The sequence below is a fragment of the Rhinolophus hipposideros genome (assembly GCF_964194185.1).
Source record: "Rhinolophus hipposideros genome assembly, chromosome: 12".
In the NCBI taxonomy this organism is placed as follows: Eukaryota; Metazoa; Chordata; class Mammalia; order Chiroptera; family Rhinolophidae; genus Rhinolophus; species Rhinolophus hipposideros.
In genome coordinates this window covers 47,828,615-47,853,866 of record NC_138058.1, presented here as the reverse complement: position 1 = coordinate 47,853,866, position 25,252 = coordinate 47,828,615, and the positions used below count along the sequence as shown (strand labels likewise).

General features: G+C 38.4%; 1 protein-coding gene across 2 annotated transcripts in view; it reads right to left on the bottom strand.

Annotated features, from left to right (window-relative positions):
• Window positions 1-25,252, bottom strand: part of THADA (THADA armadillo repeat containing) — a 291,090-nt gene that overhangs the window by 139,908 nt on the left and 125,930 nt on the right. For both annotated transcript variants that reach the window (XM_081068770.1, XM_081068771.1), the window contains exons 27-28: window positions 24,347-24,436; window positions 23,096-23,227 (exon numbers count right to left, since the gene is read on the bottom strand). In XM_081068770.1, coding sequence (XP_080924896.1) covers window positions 23,096-23,227; window positions 24,347-24,436 — 222 coding nt within the window. The remainder of the gene's footprint in view (window positions 1-23,095; window positions 23,228-24,346; window positions 24,437-25,252) is intronic.

Genomic DNA, 25,252 nt, shown 5'->3' with positions numbered 1-25,252 from the left:
GCAGTGTGTAAACCACCTGAAACAGCCCAACCAAAGCCTAAGCCTGAGAAGACGCATCCTACTAAGGCATCTACTCTGCCTCCAAGTCACCAAGGCTTTTACCAGACTGACTAGCCACAGGCTGCTTCATCTCAAAGTGGTGAAGATGGCAGCTGCCAGGAGCTGTGAACTGGCCTCCATCACTTGCACATCTCTCCACTTGCCCCTGTAAGAACAGCTCACAGCACATGGTCACATGGCAAAGACACGGAGTCAGGGACGCAATGGCTACTCGCACTCATACCATCTCTTTTGGTGTTGGGAAATAAAGCGAGGGCATTTTCTGACAGGAACGGGGGAAGGTATCCAGCACGCCACTTACTTTAAAAAGCTCTTTGCATAAGGCTCTTTAATTATTTAGAATTACAAACATGTCTTAAATACATGAAAGGCTGCATGATTTCTGGATACTAATCCCTGGTTACTTGCTGACATCAAAATATAGGGAGGAAGTTGAAGATTATATTTCATCTGAAATTTCATTTCATTCTTTCATTATTTTTTGCCTAGACAATAACAAATACAATTTGAAACTGAATTTTCCAGATTCTAACCAAATTGTCTAGACAGCTGGAAAGAAGGATTTTTTTCCTTTGGAGCACTGAAATGTGGTATATCTTAACAATGATTCTTTCCTGACTTAGAAAATCATGGAAAAGGCTTTATAGCAGCATAAATACGAGGACTTTGGAAACCCTAGAGGTTAAAAGAGAGTCATTAAGTTCAGTCTTTAAAACAGAGTACTATAAAGTGAAAAAACACAAATATCTAGCATACACAGTATAAAACTTGCCTAAACAATGAAAATAACCACTAGACTTAGTTTGAAATTTTGGCACGATAGTCCTTCCCAGTCCATCTGTGGTTTTCTCTCTGACCCTGGATCAACAAGCCCCATACTGGTCCTCTAGTCTCCTCTTGGCCAGCTGGAAAAGCATTCTGGATCTACCCTCAGGGCAGTCGGGCTGGGATAAGCTGAGAGTAGGGCAGGAGCTGAGGGCTGCAGCTTGTGCAGATTGAGTGAAATTGCTGTACATTCCTCTCAGCAGCCAAAGCCCTCGTATTGTTTCTGCTCTGGCTCCACAAGAGACCAAACTATGAACACAATCAGATGCTTTAAAGGGGTTGAACAGAATACCTGGCCTCAGCTCAGCTTGTCTTCTTCTCCTGTCCTTGCAGATAGCGGGTGGGTCAGATAAAACAGTCCTGAACATACTGGGTCTCCTTGTGGTGATGGCTTGAAGCTGAAGTTCTCAAAGTGATTTCCTACAGTTGAAACTCATTCCATTAACCTTTAGAGCATGTGGTTCCATATTTATAGTGAGTGGTTTTTAGTTCACAAACACAGGACTGGGTGGTCAATGTAAAAAACTACACAAAGGTGTAGAGAGAATTTATCCTCTTCTTTTTAACCTGATATACAGAGGGTGTCAAAAAAAATGTGTACACATTTTAAGAAAGGAAGAAAACTGTATTAATTGTAATACTCAATATATACTGATAACAAAAGATGAATACAAGTCACGTTTGACTTCTGCAATTACAAGAGGTGCTCAAAGTGGTTACCATCAGTGTCTAGACACTTCTGATTATGGTGAATTACTGCTTGAGCATAGATAACATCTCTTAAAATGCATATACATTTTTGCGGCACCCCTGGTATATACGTATTTTAGGGAGAAGGTTTGGAAAAGAATTCTTTTTGGTCCCATTTTTAAAAGGTTTTTCTGTTTGTTTATGTTTAGCTTTCAAATGTTCCAGGATCTACAATAGCTTTCTATTGCCACATTTAATACAAATTCCTCAGTCTGGCATTCAAAAAGCACCCTCGATCTAGCCCAAGACTAGCTGGATAAATCATAGATGCTGAGTAAATTTTTCTTGGACCAACAGAACTTGACCTTCAGGTGACTGTTTCTGAAAAGATATTAAAATCTCATAACATCTAACCATCCTCTGAGTTAAATGAGTGCTCAACATACACTGACAGTAATTTTAAAATAAACAGTTTTAAATGTGAACAATTTTATTTACTTCTCTCTTGACAAGTATTTGTTACATTGCTGAAAGATTCCAATACCCAGGCTAAAACCCAAGGAAGAAAAAAAGGAAGGGAAAGTAGGAGGAACATTTACCGAGTGTCTGCTAGACGTAAGGCAATATGCTAGGTAGTTTCAAATATTTTATCTCCTTTTTAGGACTCACATAAACCCTTTGAAATAAATATATAAACATATGTAGGCTTTTGCTCTCAATGGTCTAGTGCAAATATACATAGAACGATGAGCTACCAAATAAAAGTAACCACAATCAAATCAAGAACATTGTGCAACTTCTTTCTATTGCAGTAATGGATGTGCAATCCTTTATAAGCAATGTATCCCCCTAATTCCAACGGTTAGAACTTGTATTTGCAGATTCTATACACAATGAATTGGTGACCTACATATATTTCCTAATGCTCTAACTAGTGTTTAACAAAACCTAAAATTTTATAATGTGTTAACCTTTAAGGAAGGCAAATTAGTCACCAAGATATAATAACTAACCCGAAGTCATCTACCAAATCGCAGTCTTCGTAGTATAGCCATTAACAAAAGGTTTATGAAGAACCCCATATTAGACTGGGGCAGGCTCCCCCAAAACTGTGACAGTGTCCTCTGCTGTCCTCTATCAATATGGATCACCTTAGGTTAAATCACCAATAGTCTTTCAAAGTATAGTATTTATTTAGGGACAAGATCAAAATGTCCAAGAATAAAAATCTGACGTTTTTAATGACAAGAAGAGACATATGCAGGTCAGTATACTGGCAGGATTTTCATGGGCTTAGGAAAAAATAATACTCATAGTCATCAGCTTTAAGTGACTACTTTGGAGGAGTAAAATCTGTGAAGCAGAAACGCTGACATGGTCCCTGCGGTGTGTCGTAAGTGAGGCTACTTTTAAAACATCCTCGAGTTCAAATATTAGTATCTAGCAATCTGGCCACAGGCGAGTTACACAATGCCCTTTCACATCCTATTTCCAAAAGGAGATTAGAATAAGCGACCTCTAAGGTTCCCTTCAATTCAATGGACATTTAAGCATTCCAAGCAGGAGTAGCTATCTTTCTATTTTAAAATATCTTTATGACCTCTCTTGTTGCATCGCTTCGTCTCATAGTAATAGCGATGCCTACAATAAAAGTTTGATGTCTAACACTAACCATACTCATCATTCTATGGTCGGAGCCAGTTTTCTCTAGTTTGAGCCTCTCTGGAGCTGGAGAACAAATGACCAGTGTTTTCTACACACCGGAAAACCCTTCATTAACTCTATTGGATCCTGTCATTAAGTCACCCCCCCTCTTCCCTTCCGCAGGCTAAAACAACCCCAACTCCTTTAATCATGTAGAACCTCTTCTCTAGAATCTAGTTAATTATTTTGCCTCTACAGAGAGTAAATTAATCTACCCAATACTATCAGCTAAAACAATGATTTGTGCTACTGCAGGATGAGAGAAATTTGAGCATTTCTTTGAATGTGATTACTTTCCAGAGAGTGCCAATTTGTTTTTGCTAAAGCTAATTAATGACCCTGAATCACCCTCCTCAGGTTTCATAATAACACTTCAAGCTAAAATCAGAAAGTAGGAATTTTAAAAGGACCATAAAGTACATGGAAAATTAAAATTCCAAGAACTTGCACTTTTGGGGGCCTGAAAAACAGAGCAAGGAATAGTGGGATGTGAGTAGCAGACCCACCCCAGGGAAGAGTCTTTTCTCAAATGAAGACTACAATTAGGTAAATTGAGTCATACATCAGCATGCCAACAGCATCCAAACAGACAACTGCCAGCCCTATTTTTAAATACCTGCAGGGAAAGTTTTACATCCTCCTTTGGTTGCCCCAATCCCACATTAGTGTCACAGTCAGAAAGTACTTCCTTACATCTAATTATACTTTCTTGCTGCAGCTTAAATTTGTTTTCCTGGTTCTACACGCCAGGGAAATAAACGAATCTATGCCTAACAGAATAACCTTTTGATTTGCGTCCAGAATATATTCCAAATGGTAAGAAATCAACCCAATAAAAAAATTGGGTCAAACATTGAACCAACACTTCAGCAACAAAGATATATGGATGGCAAATAAATATATGTAAAGATGCTCAACATCCTTAGTCATTGGGGACGTTTAAATTGAAACCACAATGAGATACCACTACATACTCACTAGAAAGACTAAAATTTAAAAAACCGAGCCTACCAAGTGTCGGGTAGCATATGGAACTATGGGAATGCGCATCCTCTGCTGGTGGGAATACAGAATGGGACAATCACTTCGGAAAATAATTGGGCAGTTTCTTAATAAGTTAAATGTATACCTCACATACAACCCACTCATTCCACTCATAGGTGTTTATCCTAGTGAAGTGAAAGCACATGTGCCTACAAAGTCTTGTACGTGAATCTTCCTAGCACCTTTATTTATAATAGTCAAAAGTACAGTACAAGACTTGTAGACAGTACAAGTCCAGCAACAGGTGAGTATATAAACAAATTGTGCTTTACCCATACAGTAGAGTACTCCTTGGCAGTAGAAAGGAATAAACTATTGATATGTGTAATAACATGGATGAATCTCTAAATTATTGCAAATGCCACACAAGTACAAGACTTGTAGACAGTACAAGTCCAGCAACAGGTGAGTATATAAACAAATTGTGCTTTACCCATACAGTAGAGTACTCCTTGGCAGTAGAAAGGAATAAACTATTGATATGTGTAATAACATGGATGAATCTCTAAATTATTGCAAATGCCACACAAAATAGCATGCATAATGTATGATTCCATCTACAGTGGACGCTTGAACAACCTATAGTGATGGAACGCAGAACAGCCGTTGCCCAGCGATGGGGCTGGGGTGGCTGGAGAAGGTTACACAGGGGTTCAAGGAAAATGTGGATGATGGATATGCTCTGTTCACTATCTTGAGAGTGGTGATGGTTTTATGGGTGTATAAACTTTTTAAATTGCACACTTTAAACATGTGCAGTTTATTTTATATCAATTATACCTCAATACTGCTGTTTTTAAGAATAACCTCTCACGTACATTAGAAAAGCTACACATCCTGTCTCGTTTTCCCTTCTCAGCCTCTAGTACCATCTCTAAAACAATTCAAGTTTTCTCTTCCTCAGATTAAACAAGCCCAGCTATTTCCTTTGAATTTTTATAACCAGAATTAACTTTTCCTTATGCTGTCTTAAAGAATCAAATCATTAAATACTTAAACCCTAACAATTAATCACATAAGAATTAGAAAAGACACACTTTTCTTTTCAGGACAATGTTCCAGGTTTTCCACAAGCTCTTCTAGGACTGGCTCAGAGACTTTAAGTGACTTGGCCAAGCTTACCAGGGAAGTGAATGGACAAACTGTGATTCAAAGTCAGGTCTGTCTTACTCCAGAGCCTATGCTAGTTGCAAAAACCAGTAAGCCCCAACTGTAAGATATTTTGAACAACAATAACACATATTAAAAGAAATTCATAGGATTGAACAACCTATATGAAAAGAAATTCAATTTTATTTCTCGTATGTATACAATCCATTCAACCAAGCAATGCCCAATTTGTTGGGACCAGCTTTAGTAAACTCATCTGCATTTAGCAGTAGGATTTTCCATTTGGTTATTAAGGCAAAACAGATTATTTTCTCCTTCTTGAGTAGATTAAAGCTGCTTCCTACTATCTTTTTTCTTTCTTATTTTGATGTTCTGCTTATTCCATAGTGAAAAGGTAATTTTCAACTCATCCTAATTTGAATCATACCGAATTCTGAAAAAACACACACCAAATTAGTGTGCTATTTACTTAATATTTCCAAATGAATGCACAATGGAGACTGCTGTGCAAAGTTTGAAGATGAAACAAAACTGATTATACATATCCTACCACTAATTAAAAATATACTAGTGTTACAAGTATACAGTTTCAGTGGTGGTGTTATCTCTGTTCAGAAACAAGGTACATTACTATATGGCTGAAGCCCTCCAGCATTTAATTAGGTTACTGATTATAAAGAGAATCACATTACCTTTAAGTTCTTCCCTGGATTGTGACTAAGGCTTAATCCATTAATTTCATGGTAACTGTATTTTAAGATAGGGAACATGTTGATAAAGAATTCTAGTCACATTTTCCAACGTGTCTATATGACATTTACTAGGAGAAAAATCACTGCTCATTCTCACTGCTACCTTTAGTGGCCAAGAGATATATTTTATTCTGCATTTTAAGCATAAGTAGCATTCAAGAAAACCTTCACAGAAGGTGTGCATATGACTATAAAAAGAAATGAGAAAATCATTAAGTGATATTCGCTATTTCCATTTGAATTCAATTAATAAATTTAGCTTCAATTCAGTTTCATTTTACTCCCCAGCTTTCCTCCTCACCCATCAAACAAAAAAAGTCAGTGCAAATTGTATGAGTCATTCTTCAATCATGCCAAGGACATAACCTTCAACCTAAGATTAAAAATAAAGTGCTATGTGAGAAATTCAATACTGTTTAACTTCAGGGTGCTAAGATCTAATAAATATAACATTTCAAAAGAAAATTAAACAATCTAGTTCACTTCCGTTCATTTTCATGATTTTATCAGTAGATTTCTATGGCTTTGGCTACATTTGCTAGTATTTGGATCCGGGGAAAATTGGTGGAATTTGGCATGATTATTATTTAGTTTATAATCAGTATCACCAGTTCGTACATGGCACAGAAAAGTTCTCCACTCCCTTATATACTTCAAAGCATTTCATTTATTATTCAAATGATTATTCTGACAAAACCATTAGAAAACCATGGAGAAGAAAGCAGAAAAACCTTATGTTTTTAAAACACCCCTTTCACACCAGACTGCTTGAACCACCCATGATATTTCTGGCAAAATCTTTATTTCCTAAAAGAATACAGTTTTTTTTAAAATTCCAATTTTTCTTACCAATGAGAAGGTCAGGGCTTGTTTTTACTGGTTTCACTCAAAGTGAGCTTTTATATTTTAAATTTACCTTAACTTCTTCCTAACTTCTCATACTTACTTGCTTTTTCTAAGGAAAATACTACATTTATACATGAGAAAGGTATTGCTGAAACCACGGTGAATGTTTCGCAGCTACCTTCAAATGATGATAGGAATAAGTGCACACACAGTCTTACAGGGTAAAAACTCTTCTAGTCAGAGTTCTAAATTCAGAGCTTTCACGGTTAACAAGAAAAAAAAGTTTCCTTATTTGGAATAGGGCTATTTTTAGACTTTCTTTATTTCCTATCTTAAAATTCATATTGCAGCTGTGTCGCAAGGTGATATGTTTGCAGCGTTGGAGAAGTTTCTTGGCTTAACAACAAAAAAATAATGGCCCCCTTTATCAGTGAAGCTGAAAGAGTTAGTTAGTTGAATCACTAGTCAAAAGTCTTATAGCAAAAATGCTTTTGGCTGAGGACAGAGCCTAACAGGAAAAACATAAGGTCAGACTCAAGTTTAATTTGGTAAAGAAACATGTGCTTGGCTACTTAATGGCAGCCAGATAGCAAAGATGAGGTTAACTTAATACTACTAGTCAGAGATGTTTCAATGCCATTGTTTGAGAATCAGAGCAACAGATGCTACTGTGTTTCCCCGAAAATAAGACCTAGCCGGACAATCAGCTCTAATGAGCTTTTTGGAGCAAAAATTAATATAAGACCCAGTATGATATGATATGATATATTATAAAGCTCCGGTCTTATACTAAAATAAGACCGGCTCTTATATTAATTTTTGATCCAAAAGACACATTAGCTGAATGCCCGGCTGGGTCTTATTTTCGGGGAAGCATGGTGCTATTCCAACCATCAAGAGACCCTATTCCCTTCTCTTTTGTTACATTTGTGGAAAATGTGTCTATAGTTTTTTAGAATCAATCATTTTCAAGAGAGGGCTCTTTTCCAATCCCAAACTTCCCAAAAAGCCCATATGATGGCGGCAAAACAGTCTTTTCATCTTGTATTCATTAGGGTTCTCTATGATGACGGTCTCACAGTTCTTAAAAAGATGCATAATGCTTTACATGCAACAGCAATCCCACTCAAACTAAAGCAGACCCTAAACTAGAGCCCACCCCTAAGGTATTTCCAACTACGACCAAAGTACTGGAACTGCCCGACCAAAGTATTGGAACTGCCAAGAAGTAAGTTTGTTTCATTCACTCATTCATTCATTCATTCATTCAATCATTTCATGGTAAAATGCACATAACATAAAACACATTCTTAAGTGTACAGTTCAGTGGCATTAAGTACATTTACTGAGCAGTTTTAAAGCATTGTAGACTCTGGCCTCAGTGTCTAGTTACCCAGTCATTCACTGGTTGATACTCATGGCTTCACAGAGATAAATGTCATTCTATTTCCAGATAACCTCTTGGGTAAGTATTCAAAGTCAGAGTTCATTCAACACACTAGGGTCTGTATGCTTTGAGGTGAGAAACGAACCGCCAAAATCAAGCATTTGTCTATTTCCTTCCACATGGAAGACAGAAACTCCGATATTCTCTTCCTTGCCATTAAACCTTTCAGAAAATAAGGAGCCTACTATTCTCTGACCTTTGGGATTTTTACAATCATCAGACTATAGTTCAGAACACAGACAAGAAACTATCCAAGGAAAACATACCCCCAAATGAACAGGATAGAAACCAAGCCGTAACTAGGTAATTAGTGGTAGGGATTGGACCCTTCTCACTTCACTTCTCTGATAACAATCTGGCATTTTATCAGGAGGGTCTTTTATCTGGAAGGATTCACTGTGTTCTGCTGCCTGGTACTATTCTGGGAGGGGACAAAGACAAGCTTTCATCTTGGAAAGGAAATGGAACAGCATCTAGAAGTGGTAAGGAAGAGTCAAAGCTGTAAAAAGACTTCCAAGTCTTTCCTTGCCAGAAAGGAGAGATAAATGAAAAACAGGATGCCCCATCTCACTGAAGCACAGAAGCAAAAATCTGGTGGGGAAGAAGTCACTGCAATTCTCACCCTGGCCACATGTGTAAAGGTGACAACTTGCTTTCTGTCTTTCGTCCAAGTTCTGTATGTACCCTCTCCCCAAGACCTGGCCTTATCCCATCTCTAACACTTCACTCAACCAATGTCTTCTCTTCCCATCAATACCAAACAAACTTAAACTAATTAAGATTATGGTATAGATGAGTAGTAATAACTCACAGTGGGATTTCCATTTTAGAAGAAATCAAAACCATATAACTTAAAAGAATGAAAGTCTAACTGTAAAACTTCAGGGTTCAGCTCAAAACGGAGACATCATCTGAGAAAACTAGGTGGGTAGAAGGCACTGTTTAAGAAATCTCAAACCACTTCATGTAGCTTTCAATGATCCTAGTGGTAAAGCTGGTCAGGGTGAATGGCTACAGCAGAGTTAGAATCTGGCCCTCTGAGTGGCTTCATTACTAAGGGAAAAAGAGACTGCTTTGGGAGTATCTATTTAGTAGTGGAAAGCATTTCTTTATTCCCCCTTCAAACATGGCCACTCTACTCAGACCTTGTAACACATATCACAAATTGGTTGTGGAAGGATTCGGGAAAACAGGGCTTTGGATTCCCCATCCCACTTAGAACCCTAGAATATTTATCCAAAATTGAGAAAGTGGCTGGCTAATTCTAATAGCCACAGCCTGGGGTGTATAATCCAGAGCACAGATTGCCCAGTGATACTGGTGTCCTCTGGCTGTGCAGCAATCCTATGGAGCCTACTAGGTTCATATAATGACAGTTCACAGTGTTGCAGACCGGGGGAAGGCGCTAGAAAGCCGCTCCGGTGGCCAGTTTTCAACGGGGGAGTCTATCAGAACATGGCATTCTAAAGCTGCCACTTCAGGGACGTGTTCAACCATGCAGCAGAATGCAAATCCCTTTCTAGTCTTTTCAAGTTTTTCCTAAGTCCAGTTTTCATTCTGGCTGTGAATTAAATTCTGATGTCTTAAATCATGCAAAGAAAAAAAGGGGTAAGAAGTGATTGAATTATATTAATTATATGGCATTGAAGCTCAGCTAGAAAACAAGAGTTACATTTCTTAGGTTTCTCTTCACTAGAGACTTACGCAGGTTATAATTAGTATGAAATGAATTTTACTTTTCTTTTTATCCAAGCTGAAAAGAAGCGGAGCTTTAAACTCTGGCTTTACAAGAAAAAGAGATTTTTCTGGAAATAAAAGTGAATAAACAGTCAAGCAAAAAAACAAACCAACACTACTCACCCATTATCTAGCAGGACAGCTTAAGGAACTTACTTGGCTTAGTGTTTGAAAATATTTTCTACCCACTGCTTTGTAAATTATTTTCTTGTCTGTGTGACACATCCTTCAGTAACAATTCAGCTTTTCCATGGCTACCTAGATATACTTCCATCGTTTCTACCAAAACAAATGGCTCTTTCCTGTATAATTGTAATAATAAAAAAGGAGCAGGCTTATTTACACAGTAGCACCCTTCATACAAATACATATTTTGTTAATGCTCTGGACATTGTGGAGACTGAACAGAACACTCTCATTCATGTGGGCCCATCTAATTCTGATTTTGTGAATATTCAGACTAAGGTTGAACTAACGTTTTACTTTGGAACTGAGAGTTTTCATTTCCAGTTAGGAGAAATGCGGCCATCTCTTGGGAACTGGTGGCCAGGACACAAATATCCTAGACCAGCAATTCTCCCTGATGCAAAAAAGAAAAAGAAGAAAAACCAAAACCAAAAAAAAACAAAAAAAAAAAAACCCAAAACCCAGGGGGCGTATCTCACTCTCAGGGTGCCTCCCAGCAGGTTTTGGCTAGTAACATTTGGTTAGTGAAGGAGGGAGGTGGGAGGGTGCACATGAAAACCATAAAACTAAAAAACAAAGGGGGATTTCAGCCCATCTCAGAGACCTCGTGGTATGGATTATCAATTAATATGTTAACCAGATGCCATTGTTATCCACCCATGAGAGCAGTTCCCTGAAGTTACTAAATGCAATTTGGAGTAGTGAAATTTTCATTTCATAATATTCAGTAATTTGAACACTTCACTGATTCAGACTTGCCTTTTTTCCAAATAAGTTTAGGATTATATATAAGAAAATACTGACAATTTTTAAAAATTTTCAACATGTATTTATATTTCTGTGATTCTGTTTTCTTTCTAAGAGAGTAAAAAGAGGATGACCACGTAAGCTGTGTGTGAAAGTACTTTGTAAACTTCAAGGTCTGATATAAATAAGTTTGTTACTATTATTTTTTTCTTTCAACAACCCTGAAGATTTTCAAAATTTTGTGAAGTTTCAATAGTGGAAACTTAGGATGGTAAAGACATTTGGAAAATATATTTTCTAATAGTTTAAAAACTGTACAAAAATAGCCCACAAATAATCTCACTAAGATTTGTGTTTCTTAGCCTCAAGACACATTTTCTCTTTGCTAAGATAGTTATAACTGTGCAATGACCCACGATTTCCTACTATAAGGAAAATTTCTTTTTTAACAAATTCTCAGTATTTCTCAAGAATCTCAGAACTTCAGTTGAGCCAGTTTTATTTAGCAACCTGTCACAACCACTTGGGCTTAACTGCAAGTTTTTCTTCCTTTTCTACTGATTTCAGATTAGAAAATGAGACCACTGCCAAAGCAACGCCTAAAAGGGGCGGTGGGAGAGATATCTCAAGAGAGCAAAGGAAGACCAAATGTTTGTTATTTAAACTGCAGGTTAATTTTGGTATGTTGAGACTAGTTAGTCATATTCCACAGCTAGAGCATCATCAAGAGATGAGTAGAGGGGCATATTGTAGTGTTAAGCCCTAGTATAAATATAGCTAAGGGAGTGGCAAAGAGTGTGGGTTCTAAAGCCAGACTGCCTGATTCAAATCCAGGCCTTATCACTTACTAGCTGTATGATTTAGGGCACTTTTCTAAACTTCCTACTGCCCACTTTCCCTCTCCGTAGGATGGGAATAACAACATTATGGAACTCAAAGTGTTGTCATTATATTTATATGAATTAGTATGTGTACAAGGTGTGATCACAAAATATGGTGAATGCTCCTGCCGAGTCCCATCCGACAGAAAGGCAGGGATCTTCGATATGGGAAGCAGTGTGTCGAACCTTAGTAACAGTGTATGACAAGTTTCAACTTGTTTGCTGTAGTCAGACAGGTGTGAGCTACCGTTGAGAGAAGGTGTGTTTTAAAGTGTGCCGTAAATCATGGATCACAAACAATACATTAACATGAAATGGCCAAATGGTTTCATCCTCCATCATGATAGCACTCTGTGTTACACATCACTTCTAGTATACAGCGATTTCTGTCAAATAAAAACATTACCATGTGTCCTCATCCACACTTTGTTCACTGGATCTGGCATCATGCGACTTCTGGCTCTTCCCCAAAGTCAAAATGACCATGAAAGGTAAACGTTTTGAATTGATTCAGGACATCGAGGCAGCCACGACAGCGCAACTAAAGACACTCACGAAAGAGGACTTCCAGAACTGCTTCAGAAAGTGGCAAGAATGATGGGATAAGTATTTAAACCGAGGGGGAGTATTTTGAGGGGGATTAATGGCACTGTATCTTTTACTGTAATAAATTTTTTAAAAATTTAAACATTCACAGTATTTGTTGATCATACCTCATAGGTAGAGTAGGTGTCTCCATAGAGAGAATCCATGCACGATGATGGCCTATATTTTCTCTTGTAAATAAGAAGTGATGAAAGTAGGGACATTGGGTTTGGGCAACAACACAAAGCAGGCCCTCAGCAAATATATTTAACAGGGGGATGAACTGGTGATGAAGAGTGGTCACAAAATAAAGTGAAAGACAAGAATGGATGACGGAGAGAACATCTGTAACTGGTTTGGAGGGGAGGCAAGACGAGCAGTCAAGAGTCTCAATGTTCATGGTGAGTGAGAAAAAGAAGATACAAAGGGAAAAGTAAAAGGGTGAATGTCTCTGGTGCAGTTGATGTGACTAACACAGTTTGTTTTAAGTAGAAGATTATAAAGAGACTGGTAAGGGTCAAGGCCCAGAGAAGAGGGAGGGAAAAAACTGCCAGTCAGGGAAAGATAACCAAAACAGACTCTATCATTCTTTTTCCTTGTCCTCATTTTTAAGCCTATTATAATTTATCTTTACACTCTTACTCTAGTCCCTAATTGATATTTCTGCCTAAAGAAAAAAAAAAGTACATGTTTGATCTTAAAATGTTCCCTACCATGTAGGATAAGATGACTGCATATTAGCTAGCATTTGTGGCTTGGTACTGTCAAATCCTTCAATTCAATATTATTTAGCTACAGTGTTTGAGAAACTAATTAAGACTAAGAAAATAAAAGCTCCTTAGGGAAAATATTATTAAAATGTTTTAAAATTTAATTATTACTAAATTTGCAATCACTTTCTCACTACTGTTCCTCATTTCCGTAAGACTTAAATGCAACACTTGGAAGAAATACTGTTCTTTAAGTTACCAAAGATACATCATTGAGAGTTTCTCCTGTTAAGCAGCAACCCATTTATTTTGTTAATTTCCTGGGTCACCCGGGATTCAAGTGGAAGCAAACCTCTATATAATGATTTCCAAGTTATAAATCATAAAACTGTCTCTCATAATCTTCCCCTTGTTAGATCTCACTCTCTACCCAGTGGACAGCATAACACTTCTGTCCTCTTGCATGAGCAACTAATCACCATGGGGGATTTTTCAAAGTTCTTGAGATGGCAAACTGAATTCCCATATTCTTTTCCTGCCGTGACACTTGGGAAAGTCTCCTGAACTTTTCCAACCCACTGGCGCCCTTCCCATTGTTTATAAGCCCTTGGTCCTTGGTACATCTGTCACATAATTATGTGGTTAATATACCATATATCAGGTTCACAAGCATGGGTTTTATCTCATTAACCAATCAGTAAGTTCTTCAAAGATGAAGACCTGTTTCCTTGGCTTTGCATCTTACCTAACACTAGCCAGGTATACAATGGATGCTTTACAACTGCTTGGTTAATCTATTAACTGACTGGATTCTAAATTTTAGAGTGAAAGCCAGCAATAGGCCATGGATTATCATCATTGTCAGAAATTTCACCTTAAGAATGAGGCTGTTTGCAGATCCAATCACTTGTTCTAACATGACCTGAATTGGCCTATTGAAGTCACAGATAACACTGAAGAAAAGCTGGTCCCTACAAGTTTTATTTTTCTAGCTTGCTTTGTCAATGCATTCCGTAAGAGGTGAACTCATTCCTTTTGCTCAAAAATGTATTTAGAAAATGGTCTTAAAGAGATCTGACACCACAGATGAAGATGGCGAGGCCCCTCTCTAAGAATGGAGAGCTAAAAATTGGTGATAAATGATAGAGTATCTTTTTATGCCAGAACTCTTTCCAAAAAAGCCACATAACACAGAAAACATGATTTCACTCCAAGCGAGGAACCTCAGCTAGCCCGGGGTGGAGGTCTAAAATACAAGGGCCATGAGCATAGCCCTCCAAATAAAACACTAACTAGGCAGGGCCACAGTAAAAAAGACACCGAGTAGGTAGCTGCCCAAACTGGGATTTCACCAGCATAAGAAAACAACCTTCCAATCTCTGCTTTTAGCTCCTCCCTTATATAAGGCCTAAAATTCTACCGCCAGAGTTTCATTGCTTTATTTCAAAATCTATGTCTCTGTAATACAACAAATAGCTCCAAGGAAGGTAATGACTAGGGTCATTGACATATTTGTATGAAAGCAAAGAGTGGGCACAGGTTTGGCTTGTAGGCAAAGAGGAAAATTGAGCAGCTAAAAGAACCCCTGAGCAGAATCGAACACCTTGCCTATCTCGCCCAAAGCCTGACCTAGTATCATAGTCACACTAGTAAAACCAAAGGGTAGGGTTTCCACACATTGGCAAGTCCTTTCTTTAACCCATCCATTGTTCGCAGATCAGGATGCTATAGGGAGACCTAACCTTTCATCCCATTCTCTAAAGCTCATGGAATTTAGCAGTAACCACAGGAAGGGGGGAGCTCTGGACTTCTGGCTGGCCGGGCGGGAGGAAATTCTGCATTAACAGCACCAGTAAAGCCCAATTCTCAGCTGTTTCTACTTGTAATGGGCAAAGCTTGGGATTCCTGTACTCTCACTAGAAGCATTTCTGTTCAAAGACGACCCTTTGGGAAGTTTGGACAACAAAGAGTTATCTATTTTAATCACTTTCAGGAAAGCATCTCTGACTTTTCTCAAAGACTCAGATGTTCCTTGTACTTGTCAGAAAACAAATGTGGCTTAAGCCAACATCTGGAATGAAGAAAAATATAGCAACAACAACGAAAAAAAGATAATTAAATTAACAAGGAATGCTTTTCAGACATAACATCCCATAGGCCAAAAAAAAAAAAAAAGGATGTTTTCATAACTATCTAGAACAAAGTTATAGAAGTTACTTAGAAGCTAAATTTAAGTGGATTAACTGCTGGAGGGACCATGAAGGAGCAGACCACCATGACCTTGTGGGCCATCCCAAGAATGGCATCCCAACTTCTTTTCTTTGGAACATGAACTCATAAAAAATGTACCTTTAGAGGAAGGTTCCATTTCATTCGCTGCCCATTTAGACTCTACAGCTGAGTTGTTCAGCTATTCTGAAATAAGACACCTCAGAAAGACGCCTTGATGGTCATCTAGTCCAATCTCAGATGCGTTGCCCAACATGTAATCCGTTTTCCTTGAACAGTCTCAACGACTGGCAGCTCACTAGTATGGAAATCTGTTTATTTTCCTGATGGAGAATGCTAACTTTCACAAAATTCTTCTTTATACTGAAACCCGAAATCTATCTCACATTTTCCCATTGGGAGCACAGAGAGAAATTATGTGCCTTCTGCCATATGGCAGTGTCTCAAGTATGTAAAGACCATTACCATGTTGCTTTTACGTTGTTTCTAGTCTAACTATTTCCAGATGTTTAGCTTCCTCCTCATCTGGGTCACCTCCTCTGTATAAATACTAGTTTACCAGTGACCCTCCTAAAATGGGAAGCCCAGAGCAGAGTAATATAATAAGCAAAATGATGTGGGTTTGTCTGACCAACAGAGTTGAGGGGAACTGAAGACTTCACTGTCTGGAAGCGGCGACGGTCATACTGCTTCCTCACAGCTCACCAGGGAATCCCATTCCCCAAGATTTCCTCATAAAAACCGTTACGAAGCCAGACAACTCTCATTCTGTATCCACACAGTTTTGACTTTTATTTAAAAAATCAGAATATGACACCTTATTTCTATTACATGTTATCTTGATAGTCTCAGCCCATTCATCTAGTCTCCCAAGGCTATTTTGAATCTTATTTTTCAATTATATCACACATATCAAATAAAAACGAGTATAGAGGATAATATGACAGTCAACTACTTGCCTGTAACCCAGCTTAAGAACACATCACAAATAAAACTGAAGCCTCTGGTATAGGCTTCCTCCCCTTCCTCCCCAGCCACACAGAGTTAATGGCCACGAGCCTAAATTTGGTTTTGTCACTCTCATGCTTAAAGACTATTTTGAATTTTTATTCCATCACCTGTTTATTTATGTTATATACAAACCTGATAAGCATGCAATCTAGTCTGTCTTTATTTAAGCAATTCCAAAATGTTGAATAAAGCAGCATTGTTCTCATCTATCAGACTAGTAATCCCATCAAAACAATGAGGTGACTCAGGCATGACTTATTCTTAGGGAATTTTTACTAGCTCTCAGCAAAAAAAGTATGAATCACTTGCAAGTAAGACACTGAATGAGCCAGTCTAAAAGGATCAATATCGACACAGTTGTTTGGTCACTGATAAAATAGGCCTTTTCCCCTTTCTTTCAAAAATCTTTCTTTAAACTCCTAGCATAGTGTACCTATCCCACATTTCCCCCAAATTACTGACATGGTTCTAGGTTCACCTGCACTCAAGGCTGCAAGTTATCTGGGTCCCAGGATTTGCCTTTCTGAGCAGGAGGCAGTGCTCTATTTCTGCCACCTCACCTATATCTGCCTTCAGGGCTTTCCTCCAAGTTTACTCGCAGGGACAAAACAAAGTAGGAGTTTAAAAAGTCTGCCTTCTTGGGGGGTGGCTAGTTAGCTCAGTTGGTTAGAGCGTGGTGCTGATAACACCATGGTTGCCAGTTAGATCCGCATATGGGCGACAGTGAACTGCGCCCTCCACAACTAGATTGAAAGAACTACTTGACTTGGAGCTGATGGGTCCTGGAAAAACATACTTAAAATAAGTAAAAGTTAAAAAAAAAAACAAGTCTGCCTTCTCTCTATCACCATTGTACTATCAAACCCTTCCTCTCTCTAGAATTTTTCTTAACAAGCAAACCAAGGAACTTTCATCTGCTATTTTGTAAGCAGGATTATCCCCATTATACAGATTGACAGCCTGAATCACAAAAGGGGCCCTCCTATTCACGCCCCATTAATCTGAGAGGCTTTCCCCCACATGTTTTGGCTTGTTTATAATTTTAGGACTTTCAACAAAAAAAATGGCCCCTCCTACCTTCTCTGTCCTTATCAATCCATGCTCCTCTCAGCTAGTTCTAAAGCTTGCAGCAGGGTAGCTACAAGGTGGCCCTCCAAAGCAGTTCAATGGATAGTACTCAGGAGAGAGGAGTTCAGAGCCCAGAGAGACCTCAGGGCACAGGCTCCTTAGGCCAGAGAGGACCTAGATAATATCCCATCTTAATTTGATAGAAAAGGCAACAGAGGGTCAGAAAGGTGATTTCAAAATAAAAGTCAATGTCGGAGCTCATATTAGATCACAAGATTCCTTAAAGGCCAGGTAAAACACAAAACCCACCCAAGCCTCCTTCTACATAACCGGTGACGAGAGAGAGATGAAATGTGGCTCTAATATTGTAAGACTAAAGTCCCTTAAGTATTTCAATGAACACAGAACTGCTAAGACACGAAATGTTTCAATTCATAATTAGTTTCATTTTTTAGGTTAATAATTCAGTCTCTGTTCCCAAACCTGGGCTAGGCAGAGAAAGGTACCTGAAAACAAAAGCAAACCAAAAAACCCATAACTGTTTCTGCATGCAAAGAGATTAAGATTTATTTGGAGAGAATAATCATGGAGGACATAAATTACAGTATGAGGCAGTAATGAGGAATAGCAAGATGAGGTTTAAGTAACAAAAACTACAGCCAGCCATTCAGAGGGAGAGAGGATTCCAGCTGAGGTGGAGAGAATGAAGGGCATGTCTTCCTTTCCAGCAGTGTTTCACTGTTCTCTGCCACATTTATCTCTCTATAAGGCAAATCCTGCCTTCCATTTATCTACAAACAGGGCAGACAGAAATGTGCCTACAGCCTAGAGGGAGAGTTCCCAGTATTACAATAACAAATGAAGGCAGAAGCCACCTATTGTCTACTGAAAAAACCCCAACTCTACACTATGAAAAACAAATTCTTTCAACTTCATAATCTGGGTAAGGAGTAAAGTGATAGTCCTTGAATTATGTAACTTTCAAGGAAAACAAGAATCGATATTATTTCCCAATAACATAAGCTTAAAATGTGTTTTAACTAACTCTTCGTTTTTGTACCTAATCCCTTTTTAAGACTGGTACAATCAAAAGGTGTCGTGAAATAGTTTAAAAATATATCAGAAATATATTTTCCAAAAAAAACCACTTTTTAATTAATTTTTACTTTTCAATTAAAATTCACATTCAGTATGATTTTATATTAGCTTCAGAATAGCGGGTAGAAGTTCATATAATTTGCAGTGATCCCACCATAGGTCTAGTACCCATCCGGCACCACTTAATTTTTTTGATTGTTGGCTAGTTTCTTCAGTCTCGCAACTAAAAAAGTTTCTACTGCCTAAGTCCCTACGGGTGATTTCCACTGCCACGTGTTTAATGAAGATTGTTATTTGCACCTCAATATTTTTCAGAAAGAAGAAAAGCAGATTTCACTGAACATTTATCTAAAGTGAAAATGACTGAAATGATTTGGGGAAAAACATCCCGAAAGTCATTTGCAATGAAAATAAGCAAAAAAAGGACAAAGCGGGTGGTGGACCTTTTTAAAAGCACCTGAGTGAATAAAAGGCAGTGGAGGGATTTCTCCCGCAGATATTAATCTGATGCTGAGTCTTCAGTTACCAGCAATAGAAGGCATGTTCTATCTCAATTGATACCACATTGGTCCAGAGATGATAAAGAGCCTGCTTCAAGTGTCAAGGCCGTGACTAGATGGCAGAGCTTAGACAGAAGCAGGGCTCTTGAGTCTAAGGCCTTTGCACTGTTCAGAACTCCATGGTGTCACTTAGGTTTGGGGCAGACTTGGTTTCCTACAACTCTTCAATTTAAACTTGAAACTGCCTTGTGGAAGGGAATTCAAAGGTACATGTCCGTAGATATTTTGGTCTATAGAAAATCCCAGACAAGTGGGCACTGGTGAGCTGTATTCAGGGAGCCAGTTGGGGTACCTTTTGAAGCACCAGTAACTCTGCTTTGTGGTATTTGAACTGAAGGGTGAATGATCTTAAATTGAAAGCATCATATTCATATGGTAAAGGGCTGTGTATCTGGATCCAGCAAAGCATCGGGGACATAAAATATACTGGATCAAAAACAAAACTTATAAACAAAACACTGGGATTAGCATTATCATTTCTGTTCCAAGATGATGCAATAATCATAACTGCACACATGCATAACTTTGGAAAATCCAAATCAGAAATACCTAAGATTTAAGTCAAAAAAGACAATCAACCAACATTTAAGTTTATACTCCCAAATGTGGGATAAGGGACCAAAATACTAATGATACTTACAAACATCTTACAGACAGGAAGGAAATGGCAGGTAAGTACATACATAACACAAAAGGAAATAAAAAACTGTTGTTGGGCCTTCAATCTTCTCATTGTGCAATTCACTTTAGCAGTGAGAGCAAACTCTGTGCTACTCCCACGAGCTGAAAATTTTCTCTTTAGCTAAACTCAAGAGTATCCAAGAGCCTGATTAGAGCTCTTCCAAGTGCATAAATTAACATCAGCAATGCTACAAAATAAAACGCCGCCCATCCAGTTGGGCATATATCCATCTTCGAAGCTATTATCCCAAGTCAGAACAGCCTAATCTTTCCCATGACTAGAACCACAGACACTGCCTGGAATGACAGCTTTTAGGACCAATCTTTCACTTTGTTTATGATGAATTTTGTCAGAAATAATTTAAATCAACTGTATACAGTTTTATCAGATACACTACTTTCTAAAAAATCTGTTTATGTTCACCTTCCCAGTGTGATTGTGAACATGTTAGAGTAGCACAGAGTTGTTCCTACAGCACGTTGATGAAACACAAAAGTGGGTTTTCTAACTCTAAATCCAGGCAACTTCCACTGAACCACAGAAGATAATCAAGAAAGAAAAGCCAGCCTTCCTCCGTACCTGGCCATAGACCAACCCCATCACCCCAGGCAATGATCCCACAGATGTGAGCCTAAAGGAATGGCAGCATCCAATCAAGCCACTGTCCCTACTGCAAAAGCAAAGTAAGGAGCACATCCCATTGCTGGTGGGGACATGACTTCAATGTTCCCAAACTGGCCTGTACTCAGACACTGACTCTGTATATAGGCTCCTCGTTGCTCCCGGTGGCACAAATTTCAGGGGCTATGGGCCTACTCGGTGTAGCTCAAGCTCTTGGCTACACAAAAGGGAGCTGGTTATTTTGCTATACTAGAAAGTACACCCAACACTCTTGACAGGCCCTATACTCTTGAGTTCATATTCCAGCTTTATAACTGACTCTATTTCTGAACCTCAGTTTCCTCAGTAGGAAAATAGGGGTGATAACACCTCTTCTCAGAGTCATTGTAATCATTACGTCCAGTTCAGTGCCTGGCAAATAGTTAAGGCTCAACAGAGGCTGAGCCTCTACTACCTACTGACCTCTCTGCTTAGAATACTTTCTCTTTCTTGCTTGTTCTCTGCATTTTGGGTCAAAATCTGCTTTTTATAACCCCCCCCCCCGAATAGCCTAACCAAGTACCAGGTATGACCTGATTACCATCTACTTTATTAAAATCACCTGTGTGTGGGCGGGAACAGTTCTGATAATGTGTAAGTTTAATATCCCAGATTTAATCTTGCTCCTCAGAGTGATGCAGAGACCAGCGGCATCAGCATTACCTGGAAGTTTGTTGGAAAGGCAGACTGTCAGGCCCCGCCCCAGACCTACTGGATCGGAATTCATGAGATCCCCAACTGCTATGTCTACATCTGAAAGTTTGAGAAACACTGTTCTATAACACACATGGACATTCAATAAATCAGAGCCTACTGACATTCTAAGGAAACAACTGTGGCAATTGTTTCTGCTGGTGGTGGTGCTCTACGAATCTTTATTCAGGAAGAAAGCAACACATGACCAAAAGCATTTTCACTGGCAGGATGGGATAAATGTACATGTTTTACTTTGTACCTTTTGAGTTTAAAAATGATGCACTAAGTACACTGACTTTTAGGCGATATTTAAATCTTCTATATTAATGCAATCTTTCTTATATGTAATAAGTGCTTTGAATATAATTAGTAATATGAGCATTCTGATTATACATAAACTAATAAGTAACAGTTAGGAAGGATACTTTCAACGTAGTAATTTCTGGTTTCTAGAATGCAACACATAACAGCCTGATTAGTAATTGAGCTTCCACAAATTGAATGTTCTCAACACAGGATGACAAAGTTCTAAAGCGTATCTTTGTTTCTACTGTACACTGTGACCCTACGCATGTGCCTTTCCCCACTCCCATCAACTTCCTGAAATGGTTTTTAGTTCTTTGCAGTTAGATGTGAAAGTACAATTTTTAAATGCTCTTGAAAGTAAAATTACGACCCAAATTCCTAAAATGAATCACCAAATGCTGGATAAGGAGACTGGTAACTTTGTGTATCAGGAAACAAAACCCAATCTGAGTGAGTCATCTCTGTGATCATAGATAACAGTCACAGCCAGGGCTTGGCACAAACAAATGGTTACAGCAACCACACGTCTGAATCTCAGGTTTAATGGTTTCTCACATTAAAATGCATCTGTCAGCTCAGTGAAACCAGGAAGTGGAACCCAGGACACCACATAAATAACAAACCTACTCTTAAGTCTGGTATATTTTAAACCTTCTGCTCTAAGTCCATTTCAATTTTTGGTAGATACATAAAAACGAAAGTGCTGTTTTGTCAAGAGGTAAGCAGAAAGGTGAAAAAAATTAATAGGGCTTCTGAAATAATCTCATAAGACAATTTCAATACTTTTTGGAAGACTACTTATTGAGGCCTTTGATCCCAAATGAAAAAGGTGATCAGAAGTTGGCAGATGCCTCAAAAAATATAACAGAGGAAGTGGTATGAGGCTCTAGAAGCAGAAAAGCCTGTTATCATTTGATTCTATGTATAACCTGTAGGCATGGCTCTTTCTCAGGTACTCTGAGCTTGAAGGAGGAGATGAGTGAGTAGTGAACTCGTGCTATACGGCACTTCCATCTAGATGCTACCCCACGCACACACCAGCAAACTCCCCTGTAGCGAAGAGCCAGAGGTGCTCTTGAACCCCTGGTCGGAGGATACATGCCAGGACCAGGTCTGCCCTATTTTGGTCAGGCTCAACGCAGGGATAATATAACACTCAGGCAATGCTTTTCAAAGGAGGGGTATCTCCTATCAACACTGCATATCCATTGGCAGGCAGGGCTCCAAGGAAACATTGCTTAAACAGTAGATATGAGCTCCTGTACCCATAATATAAGCACTTTCCTTTGAAACATTGGAGACCACTTGGGGGCAATGGCAATACCCCCAGGTCCTTTCCCCTCCCAAAGTAAAAACAAAACAAACCAAAAAAACCCTATAACTTGTAAAATATAAACAAGATAAAATACCCCCATAAAGCCCCCATGCCCACCCTCATTATTTCCGCGAAGTATACACTACCTCATAATGAAGGGAATGAAAGGTGCCATGCTGAGAGCAGAGAACGTGCCATCCATCGGGGAAGGGTAGAGTCTTCCCAACACCAAAAGTAAGAGAAACATGCTTGGATGACGGTTTAGTTCTCCTATATCACTGAAAAAAAAATTGTACATAAAAGATTTAAAATTTAAGAGGTGAAGCACTATCTTCAACCATTTTTCTCATTAAATAATTATGTATATAAAGTGAGACTATGAATAAGGGAGAGTTTGTCTTTTTTCATTTTTCCCCTCCATTCTGTTGTTATATTCCCAATGTGCAAATGAGAAAGAACTACTGGCAAAGCCATGAATTGGGCTGTTGCACACAATTCTCTTCTCAAAGCTAATCATTTGATAATTTGAGTCTGCTGTTTTGATTTGAGCTATTCATACAGTAGAGAGGTGCCTATTCCACAGTATAAAATGTGAGACTTTCAACATCCAAATGTACCTAACAAAGCACGAAGACTCACTTACTAGGGTCAGAAAGGCCTGTCTGCACAAATGACTAATGAGGACACGCATCATAAACATAGGTAAAACTCAGTGATGTTATTTTATTTTTTCCATTACAGACTAGTATAAATTCATACCAGGTACAAAAGTGGCTTAGAAGAAAAAGAAAGTGTATGTTCTAAGATGTCCATAATAAAAATTCCACTACCAGCGACAGAATGTGATTGAAAGAACAATGGTGGACTCTTCCACCTGCCCTAATCTGAGTGGAAACTCTCTTACCATCTTTGTGTTTCCAAAGTACCTGGCCATCTTTGCTCAGGAAGACCAGGACCATTTCTGAGCACAGGTGACCAGACTGGGCAGCTAACTGCTGTAGTTTCACAATGGTCAGCCGTAACAGACCAGTGATAAAAAGTAACAAGCGTGTGTTAACACTAACTTACTATATAAACACATACATTTTTACATGTAATAGGAAGAAAATCTGCACAGAAGAAATCACCATGTGCTTCTAAGAAACTTTCCTGTATAACACTGAAAACAGGATTTTTAAAATGTAAAATAAAACATAAAAATAGGATTTTGTACAACTTTTCAGGTATAAATCTACTAGAGAGAGTCAGGCAATGTGACATAATAAAGAAGCACTTAAAAAAAAATCCATCCATGTTACAAGGAAGAAGTTGATTAAAAATTGTTGCCTGGAGGGAAAATCTCCATAAAGGAATTCATGTACTTGTTTTCACTTTGCCCCACACTATTCTCTTCTTACCTGTCCACAGTATTGGCGACAGCTTCTAACTGTTTGAGAAGAAAAGGATAGAGTTCCGGGAAACGAGAGAAAAATTCACTCCCTGTCATTCTATGGAGGGAGAAAAAAAGAGATAAATTACTATCATTTGTTTCTTCTAATTTGATAATAAAGCCTTTTTGTTTTTATTTTTTTAAAGAGAGATAACTAAGATCATTTATTTAGATATTTAATGACATAAAGTTAAGAACAAAACCTGCATCTGAAGAATTTAACAACAGAAACAGTACGTTTAATTTTGCTTTGGGAAGTGCTCTTAGTGCGTGGAATTTTACCTCAAAATTTAAGATTATATATATTTACAAAAACTTCATATTAAATTCTGTCAGAAAAAATACATAATTTGTGAAAATGCCAAGTTTCCAACAATTAATTTGGACTATGAATGTAGTCAACACGTAGTTGACTGAGACGGACTCAGCTTCATCAATAAGGGAGGGTCTAGGACAAGCTTTCTCAAAGTTGGCACCAATGACATTTTGGACCATATAATTCTTCGTAGTGGGAGGCTCTGCTGTGCAGAATGTTCAACAGCCTCAGTACTTTGTACCCATTAGATGCCAGTAGTACACCACCTTCCCCTCCCCTCACCCAAGTCATGACAATAAAAAATGTCTCTGGACATTGCCAAATGTACCGAGGGAGAAAAAGGTCCCTAGTTGAATCCCGCTGATCTAGAGTTTGGTTATCAGAAGTATAAGCTTGGTGTGTGAGGTTCTGGGGATCTAATACCTGTGAGGATTACCTTTTTCATCTTTATAAAAACTACTTTTAAACTCTGACAAGATCCTGAAAATAGTTCCTCAGACTGCACAACTGACCAAAAAGCTCAAACTAAATATAGCATTTAATTAAATACTTTGTTTC